The sequence below is a fragment of the Rhinoderma darwinii genome, chromosome 1, assembly GCF_050947455.1.
Source record: "Rhinoderma darwinii isolate aRhiDar2 chromosome 1, aRhiDar2.hap1, whole genome shotgun sequence".
In the NCBI taxonomy this organism is placed as follows: domain Eukaryota; kingdom Metazoa; phylum Chordata; class Amphibia; order Anura; family Rhinodermatidae; genus Rhinoderma; species Rhinoderma darwinii.
In genome coordinates this window covers 665,498,950-665,508,725 of record NC_134687.1, presented here as the reverse complement: position 1 = coordinate 665,508,725, position 9,776 = coordinate 665,498,950, and the positions used below count along the sequence as shown (strand labels likewise).

At 50.6% G+C, this 9,776-nt stretch overlaps 2 protein-coding genes across 2 annotated transcripts in view; both read left to right on the top strand.

Moving 5' to 3' along the window:
* Nucleotides 1–9,776, top strand: part of LOC142664704 (uncharacterized) — a 358,460-nt gene that overhangs the window by 329,543 nt on the left and 19,141 nt on the right. The window lies entirely within an intron of this gene.
* LOC142665189 (gastrula zinc finger protein XlCGF66.1-like) lies at nucleotides 26–8,261 on the top strand. The gene is made up of 4 exons (XM_075844777.1): nucleotides 26–202; nucleotides 7,170–7,333; nucleotides 7,824–7,997; nucleotides 8,073–8,261. Exons 2-4 carry the CDS (start codon nucleotides 7,256–7,258, stop codon nucleotides 8,259–8,261), a joined length of 441 nt encoding a protein of 146 aa, XP_075700892.1. The 5' UTR covers nucleotides 26–202; nucleotides 7,170–7,255.

Here is a 9,776-nt window from a genome sequence, read left to right as displayed (position 1 = left end):
TCGGTCACATGGGGGTGACGTCATCTCAGTTTCTTCAGCTATTGCCCAGTATGAGTTAGAGAGCAGCGCTGGTCGGGTGTTCTCTCTGTTATCAGTCACCCCTGTATGAGTGTGTGTATGCAGAGAGCTGTCAATCATTGAGTGACCCCGCCCACTGGACGCCTAGCCGGGATTTAACCCCTCCAGTGCCGGCCTCTTTGGGGTAAGTGGTTATTTCTGCTCTTTGTAGTGGTCGGATGTTTTGTGGGACGAGTCGTAGTTTGTAATGACATAATATTCGCTACATACAACTTATTCACTGACTTTTATACGTTTCTTGTTAATGTCGTTCACCGTGCGGTTTAAGGGAATGTTCACACGTAGCGAATACGACCCACAACACGCAAGGAAATCACCCCGAATATTCACCCCAAATGGTGGACGTATAATTCTCCCGAATATCTACTACAGAAATACAACAAGGCCGATCCTCACCTCTCCCAGCGTTACCATAGCAACACGCCCTGCTCTTTTGGCTGTGTCCAGGTGACCCCTATAATGACATGTGACCTCTCCGGCCTGTGATTGGCTGCAGTGGTCACATGACGCCTTCTTCTTTATATCTGTGTAACCTGCAGCGTTGCTGTGAACACGCGGTGGAGCCGCAGAGGATTCTGGGAACAATGGCGTTTGTTGCGGAACTTGACTTTCCCATTGAACTTAATGGAGAAATTCTGCAACAAATGCGCAGCGAATCCGCGGTATAAATCCGATATCCTGCGTGTTTATAATCCGCACCGCAGGTTAACCCCTTAATGACCAGGCCAGGTTCTGTTTTAGTTTTTCCCTCCCTGTCTTCTCAGATCTATAAGGCTCTATTCACACCACAGCGTCCGAGTGTCGGCCAATAAAAACGGCCGTTTTTCCTGGCCGGTTTGAGTCCGTTTTGCATCCGTTTTTTCCCTGTCTGTTTTAAAATCGGATGAATTTCATTTAAATTTGTTGACACACACAGCCCTTTGTAGATAATGCCACACAGCCCCCCTGTAGGTAATGCCACACAGCCCCCCTGTAGGTAGTGCCACACAGCCCCCTGTAGGTAGTGCCACACAGCCCCCTGTAGGTAATGCCACACAGCCCCCTGTAGATAATGCCACACAGCCCCCCTGTAGGTAATGCCACACAGCCCCCCTGTAGGTAGTGCCACACAGCCCCCCTGTAGGTAGTGCCACACAGCCCCCTGTAGGTAGTGCCACACAGCCCCCTGTAGATAATGCCACACAGCCCCCCTGTAGGTAATGCCACACAGCCCCCCTGTAGGTAGTGCCACACAGCCCCCTGTAGGTAGTGCCACACAGCCCCCTGTAGGTAATGCCACACAGCCCCCCTGTAGGTAATGCCACACAGCCCCCTGTAGGTTGTGCCACACAGCCCCTGTAGGTAGTGCCACACAGCCCCTTGTAGGAAGTGCCACACAGCCCCCTGTAGGTAGTGCCACACAGCCCCCTGTAGGTAGTGCCACACAGCCCCCTGTAGGTAGTGCCACACAGCCCCCTGTAGGTAGTGCCACACAGCCCCCTGTAGGTAGTGCCACACAGCCCCCTGTAGGTAGTGCCACACAGCCCCCTGTAGGTAGTGCCACACAACCCCCTGTAGGTAATGCCACACAGCCCCCTGTAGGTAGTGCCACACAGCCCCCTGTAGGTAGTGCCACACAGCCCCCTGTAGGTAGTGCCACACAGCCCCCTGTAGGTAATGCCACACAGCCCCCTGTAGGTAATGCCACACAGCCCCCTGTGGGTAGTGCCACACAGCCCCCTGTGGGTAGTGCCACACAGCCCCCTGTAGGTAGTGCCACACAGCCCCCTGTAGGTAGTGCCACACAACCCCCTGTAGGTAATGCCACACAGCCCCCTGTAGGTAGTGCCACACAGCCCCCTGTAGGTAGTGCCACACAGCCCCCTGTAGGTAGTGCCACACAGCCCCCTGTAGGTAGTGCCACACAGCCCCCTGTAGGTAGTGCCACACAGCCCCCTGTAGGTAGTGCCACACAGCCCCCTGTAGGTAGTGCCACACAGCCCCCTGTAGGTAGTGCCACACAGCCCCCTGTAGGTAGTGCCACACAGCCCCCCTGTAGGTAGTGCCAAACAGCCCCCCTGTAGGTAATGCCACACAGCCCCCCTGTAGGTAGTGCCACACAGCCCCCCTGTAGGTAGTGCCACACAGCCCCCCTGTAGGTAGTGCCACACAGCCCCCCTGTAGGTAGTGCCACACAGCCCCCCTGTAGGTAGTGCCACACAGCCCCCCTGTAGGTAGTGCCACACAGCCCCCTGTAGGTAGTGCCACACAGCCCCCTGTAGGTAGTGCCACACAGCCCCCTGTAGGTAGTGCCACACAACCCCCTGTAGGTAATGCCACACAGCCCCCTGTAGGTAGTGCCACACAGCCCCCTGTAGGTAGTGCCACACAGCCCCCTGTAGGTAGTGCCACACAGCCCCCTGTAGGTAATGCCACACAGCCCCCTGTAGGTAATGCCACACAGCCCCCTGTGGGTAGTGCCACACAGCCCCCTGTGGGTAGTGCCACACAGCCCCCTGTGGGTAGTGCCACACAGCCCCCTGTAGGTAGTGCCACACAGCCCCCTGTAGGTAGTGCCACACAGCCCCCTGTAGGTAGTGCCACACAGCCCCCTGTAGGTAGTGCCACACAGCCCCCTGTAGGTAGTGCCACACAGCCCCCTGTAGGTAGTGCCACACAGCCCCCTGTAGGTAGTGCCACACAGCCCCAAGGAAGTAGGGCTACACAGCCCCCTGTAGGTAGTGCCACACAGCCCCCTGTAGGTAGTGCCACACAGCCCCCTGTAGGTAGTGCCACACAGCCACCCTGTAGGTAATTCCACACAGCCCCCCTGTAGGTAATTCCACACAGCCCCCCTGTAGGTAATTCCACACAGCCCCCCTGTAGGTAATTCCACACAGCCCCCCTGTAGGTAGTGCCAAACAGCCCCCCTGTAGGTAGTGCCAAACAGCCCCCCTGTAGGTAGTGCCAAACAGCCCCCCTGTAGGTAGTGCCAAACAGCCCCCCTGTAGGTAGTGCCAAACAGCCCCCCTGTAGGTAGTGCCAAACAGCCCCCCTGTAGGTAGTGCCAAACAGCCCCCCTGTAGGTAGTGCCAAACAGCCCCCCTGTAGGTAGTGCCACACAGCCCCCCTGTAGGTAGTGCCACACAGCCCCCCTGTAGGTAGTGCCACACAGCCCCCCTGTAGGTAGTGCCACACAGCCCCCCTGTAGGTAGTGCCACACAGCCCCCCTGTAGGTAGTGCCACACAGCCCCCCTGTAGGTAGTGCCACACAGCCTCCCTGTAGGTGGTGCCACACAGCCCCCCTGTAGGTGGTGCTACACAGACCATTCCAGGAGAAGGCTGTCTTCAATGTCCTTATATGGACAGTGGAGTCAGGGACTACTCCTGGAGCGGAAACACCGGCAACAGCGCTGGAGATTCAGTTTCAGCAGTAGGGGACACGGCCAAGAGAAGTCCCTGCCGTCACTGTCCTTATATAAACAGTGAAGTCAGGGACTTCTGCTGGAGCGGAATCCCCGGCCACCGCTTCGGCAACGCTGTGGCCGGGGATTGGGGATTCCGCTCTTACAGGGAGCAAAAAAATACCCTCCTCCTCCTCACATGCACTGCGAGATGGAGAAGAGAGCAAATGAGCGGCAGAAAGCACGTCCATTGCTCGGATCACATCCGAGTGACAGCCGTTCTTTACACGGCCCCATAGACTTCTATGTGAGCTGTGCGGCCTGGGAGAATGGCCGAAAATAGGACATGCTCCATTTTTTGATGGCCCGGGCTGTCAAAAAATCGGTCGTGTAAATTGCCCCATTTGGGGTCTATTGTTCCTACTGTGGCCATGTCAAAAATCGTCCGTCACATGGCCGGGAATCCCTGTCGTGTAACTAGGGCATAACTTTTGTGTTTTCCTGTCAGTGCCGCGGTGTGAGGATTATATTCTGCGGGACGAGTTGTAGATTTTCAGAGCGTCATATAAAGTATCACATAATGTCACTGCAACTGAAAAACTTCTATGTCGGGTGAAATGGGGAAAATCTGTGATTCTGCCAATGTAGTTTGGGTTTCGTTTTTACTGCGTTCACCGTGCGTTAAAAGCGTCATAATGTATTCTGCGGTCGATACGATTACGGTGATAACAAATTTTTATTGTTTTTCATGATGTGCGACATTTACAAAAAAAATCTATTTGTTTCAAGTTTTTTTCTGCCACCGGATTCTCATAGTTGCCAACAGTCCTGTATTTACAGAGACAGTCCTGGCAAATTATTGTACTGGACGTGTCCCGGCCATATACAATTGTATCTGCATCCTCCGAACACAGATACAATTAAATACTATGGCGGAGCAGGAAACGATCCGCTCCCTGCTCTGCCATTCACTCTTCCTGGAGCGGAATCCCCGGCCAGGACGTCGGCAACACTCTGGCTGGGGATTCCACTCTTATAGGGAGCCCCAATTGCCTATCTATAGGGAGTGGTGTTTGTGGCGCTATCTACAAGGGAGTGTGTGTGGCGCTATGTACAGGGGGCTGTTTGTGGCACTATGTACAGGGGGGTGTGTGCGGCACTATGTACAGGGGTGTGTATGTGGCATTATCTACAGGGGTGTGTGTGTGTGGCACTATGTACACGGGTGGTGTGGCGCTATCTACAGGGGACTGTGTGTGGCGCTATCTACAGGGGACTGTGTGTGGCGCTATCTACAGGGGGCTGTGTGTAGCACTCTCTACAGGGGTGTGTGTGTGTGTGGAGCTATGTACACGGATCTATTTGTGGCACTATCTACAGTGGGGTGTGTGGTGCTATTTACAGGGGTGTGTGTGTGTGTGTGTGTGTGTGTGGCACTATCTACAGTGGGGTGTGCAGCGCTATCTACAGGGGGGTGTGTGCGGCATTATCTACAGGGCTGTGTGTGTGTATTTGCCACTATCCACAGGGGGTGTGTGGCATTATCTACAGGGGTTGTGTGTGTGGCACCATCTACAGGGGTTGTGTGTGTGGCACCATCTACAGGGGTTGTGTGTGTGGCACCATCTACAGGGGTTGTGTGTGGCACCATTTACAGGATGTGTGTGTGGCACCATCTACAGGGGGCTGTGTGTGTTTTGGCACCATCTACAGGGGGCTTTGTGTGTGGCACCATCTACAGGGGGCTGTGTGTGTGGCACCATCTACAAGGGGCTGTGTGTGTGGCACCATCTATAGGGGGGGGGGTGGCATTATCTACAGGGGTGTGTGTTTGGCCCTATCTACAAGGTTTAGGTGTGGCACTATGTACGGTGGGTTATGTGTGGCACTATGTACAGTGGGATGTGTGTGGCACTATGTACAGTGGGTTATGTGTGGCACTATGTACAGTGGGATGTGTGTGGCACTATGTACAGGGGGCTGTGTGTTAGCACATATCACCTCGGCCTAGTGATAAAGTGAGACATCACCTGCCTGTAAACAGCCAGATAACCACTATGGTGGCCGGTATCTCTCTAGGTGTCAGCCAAACTAGTGGGGAATATTTTGTTTGTTTATTTGTATGGATAAATTCTGGGAAGAAAGTCACGCCCCATAACCCACACCCACCGGATAAGTCACACCCCATTAGCCACACCTACCAGTTAAGCCACACCCCATAATCCCCACCCACCAGATAAGTCATGCTCCATAAGACACACCCACCAAGGAAGCCACACCCTAAGTGTCCCTGGAAAAAAAATGTTCCCAACTATGTATACAGAGCCAGAGCCTCTTATTTTTCTGTCGATGGAGCGGAGTGAGGGCTTTTTTTTTTGTAGGACGACCTGCAGTTTTTGATCACTTTTTACTACTTTTTTTATTTATTTTTTTGGAGCTTCTAGGTTTGTTTTTTTTTTTTTTCCTACAGCGTTCACCGTGAGGGTAAATAACATTTTATTGTAATCCTTGTGTTTACGGATGCGGTGATACCAGTTATGTTTATTATTTGTGTTTTTTCCGTTCGTTTAAAGACAAAATGGGAAAAAGGTTTTATATTTAATAATATTTTGTAGAGAACTAAAAACTTTATCAAACTATTTTTAACAAATGGCATTACTCTTCTGGGGGACGTGATCTAGTGATGATTAGATCGCTGGTACAATACACTGTAATACTAATATCGCAGTATATAGTGATTACGTTTTAGGCGTTAATGGGAAAAGAAAGATGGCGGACCTTCATAACCACAGGCTGCCATGACAGCCATCCATACCCCGTGATTATGTCGCGAGGGGCCGATGAGCTGTCACAGAGGACCCCCCCTCTTTCTTACAGCTTAGATTCTGCAGTCGCTATTGACCACGGCATCTAAGTAGTTAAATGTTCGGGGTCGACGTCCTCTCCGGTCTCCGGCCTTTGCAGCAGGTGTCCGGTCTTCCCTATGTCATGTGAACAATTCCTGAGCGGTAAATGTCCTGTGCAGGAAGGGGTTAAATGAGTAAAATACAAACTTATACTGAATCTTATCCCACAAAACAATGTATCACTCTGCTCCGCTCCACCTGCGCTATAACATGATGATAAGAGATCACACTGCATGTTCCCTATATATAATGTTACCTCCGCTGCTGCAGAACCTCACCGTTCATATCAAACACTGACTGCATAGTGTGCACCACGTCTTGTGAGATGTCAGCAATGTCTCCCCAGTATCCGCCATGTGTCAGGTTGTCAGGAGTCAGGTCTTCATTGTCTGGAGGGGGGGTGTCTTCATTTTACTCTTCTCACCTGAGAGATATTCCATAAACGTCTGATATGTGGGGGTCCCACCTCTATGTGGAGAACGGGGGTCCCCGACCCGCCTGGTGAGGTGATGACTGTATCCAGGTGGAGAATGAATAGAGAGGTGACCACACATGTGCACGACTCTCCATTCACTTGTATAGGAGTTCCAGAAACAGCCGAGCACGGCCAGAGGTGGAGCCGCATCTACCAGACATTTCTGGCATATCCTGGGGAGAAATGTCCGTGTTGGGAATACCCCTTTATTCCATGTGGTGACGGCTCTGAGAAGATGTTTCTCTCAATGATGAATAAGTGAGGTTCTGTATGTCACACATGATGTTGTCCCCTGTATGATCTCCATCTTCTCCTTTCTCCATAAAGACGTCTGCAGTACTAGATCCTCCAGTTCCTCCAGTTTTCTCATCTTGTCCTCCACAACGCTCCTTCTCCTGAGTGACCCAGCAAGGATGGACAAGGACAGGAATGAGATGAGCAGAAGAATATTAGACTTCACCTTGGAGATCATCTACCTGTTGAGCGGAGAGGTAAACTTTTCTACATTATAGAACAAGTCACACATAGGGAAGGGACAATACATAATAGGAAGTAATAGGAAGAATCCAGTGTCCTGTATAACAGCGTCCAGACCTTCCAAGTGACGTCAAGAAGCCACCAGCAGAAAAGCTGAAGATCAGCCACCAATATGGTCAGTTATGTGTCATGTCACCAATGCAGCAATAGTAATGTTGTAGACCAATGAGAATGACCAGGAACCAGGAGGATCAGGATGACCTCTATATAGAAACATAGAAGATGACGGCAGGAGGAGAGCACATGGTCCATCTAGCCCCCCCCCCAATATTATTCCCTTCTTAGTTTTGGCCTCGTTCTATTTCCTCAATGTCTTTTTGTAGGTGAGGTCTCCAGTATTACAGATGTGGGGTCACTAGAGGTCTATACAGCGGGGTCACAATCTCCCTCTACTGAGGGGGGAATACTGTGCTCAGTTCTCTAAGTGTCTCTCTCCATACACAGGAGTACACAATAGTGAAGAAGACATCGGGTGACTGTACGACTCCCATCATCCATGAGTCAGGAGGATGGAGCAGTAGTCAGAGCCCCATCACAGATCCTCCCCCTCACTCCCGGATACATGAGAAGAAGATCTTAGAACTGATCTACAAGATGACTGAGCTGCTGACTGGAGAGGTGACACTGCTGGGAATTTCTACAGTAACAGCACTGGGGGTGTCTGGGTGATGACTGTATCATTGTGTGTTTCAGGTTCCTGTAAGGTGTCAGGATGTCACTGTCTATTTCTCCATGGAGGAGTGGGAGTATCTAGAAGGACACAAGGATCTATACGAGGAGGTCATGATGGAGGACTACCGACCGCGCACATCACAAGGTAAGAAGATATTATATTTTGTTTGTTTTTTTGTTGAAGTGTTAATTTCATCATGTGCAGTATAAACAGGTGATTCCTGATCTCTGATCACACGTTCCTTGCTTTGCTGCAGTGCTGCACTAGGTTATGTTCACACGCAGAAGTTTCCATATATCTGAATGTGGTTCTTTCTGCAGCAGGTGCATGAATTTGTAGTAACCACATTCAGATGAGTTGAATGCAATTTCATCACAAAGTACTAAAGCCGCACATCACTGTCCGAACCGTAAAGTCATGGAACCGACTCCCACAGGATTTGGTAATGGTAAGGTGTGGAGAGAGATAAGAAAGGGTTAAAGATCTTCCGTGTAAGACACAATACACAGGGTCACTGGTAGTAATGAGGAATGTGGATCCAGGGATCTGTCCGATTGTAAGTAAAACAGGTTGAACAATGTGTGTGTGGAGATCTAATGCTTTATTTATTTTACTCTCCATTACATTTTATTTTAAACATTTTATTGGAATGGAGTTTCAGGGGGATTGAACTCAAGAACAAGCGGAATCCAGCAGCAGGACGCTAGAAATGTAGAAGACCTGCTCAGGGTGGTCATGGACCGTTAAACTTTACTGTTACTGTGCAGGGAGAAGCTGCTGCTCCTTACACGCCGTTCTCCCTGCAGTAACACTACTGTCCGAGCTGCGCTCAGTACTTTTCCTCCTGCATGAGCACAGCTCCGGACAAGCAGTGAGAGGGTTAAAGAGCGACTTCCATTGTATTATATTGTTGGGGTTCATGTGATTGGGAGTTGTGTAATATTACATACATATGAATTATGTGACCGCCCGCAGTTTTGTCCGGTGATATGAGCTGATTGTTGGATCTTTCAGCCGCAGGACCCATGGCGCACGCCTACTCTCTGGACCAGCTTCCTTTTTGAGAAAATTTGTCCGATTAGAACAATCCATTTAGTGTGGATGTGTCAAGTCTCTTATTTCCCCCTATCAGAGGGCAGCATAGGATCGGGGGGTAGACGCTGAGACCTGGGATATAACTTTTTCTCACTTACCCTGTGCCCTAGACTTCTGGACTTCTTGGAAACTGACCGCGGCTTGTCTCTCATTAACCCCTTGTTTACCGGTTTTGATCTGCTGCCGGCTGGTTGTGACCTCTGCTGTACCTGATTTCCACTAGCTCTGTTTTGGACTTTCTGTTTACCCTCTGGCTGTCTGGTTACCTGTTCAGGTGTAGCCTGCATTGCACCCCTTATACAACACTGAGCTCTGTTTGAACAACCTGGGTTCTGTGCATCAAAAACCATCCCGCCTTGCGGTGGGCTCTGGCGAATACCTCAGAGTAGCCTTAGATTCTTTCGATCAGAGTTGTGATGGATTTGGGGTTGCGGTTTTATTTGCACGCTTACTCCCCACGGTCTCCAGCAGACTTTTGGGAATTGCACAACCAGTGATTCTATAACATAATCGGGATGTGCAGCTGATTTTATACCATAATTAATAACATAGAAATACACTGATATTGAAACAGTAGAGGTTCACACCTTCTAAGAAACCTTGATCAACCAGTAATAACTAAGGGAACC

Bases quoted from the DNA above. Each gene is read 5' to 3' on its own strand.
- LOC142665189 (XM_075844777.1), top strand. From the start codon at position 7,256: ATGGACAAGGACAGGAATGAGATGAGCAGAAGAATATTAGACTTCACC. The intron at 7,334-7,823 runs GTAAACTTTTCT...CTCCATACACAG, and splicing joins TCTACCTGTTGAGCGGAGAG to GAGTACACAATAGTGAAGAA. The intron at 7,998-8,072 runs GTGACACTGCTG...TGTGTGTTTCAG, and splicing joins CTGAGCTGCTGACTGGAGAG to GTTCCTGTAAGGTGTCAGGA.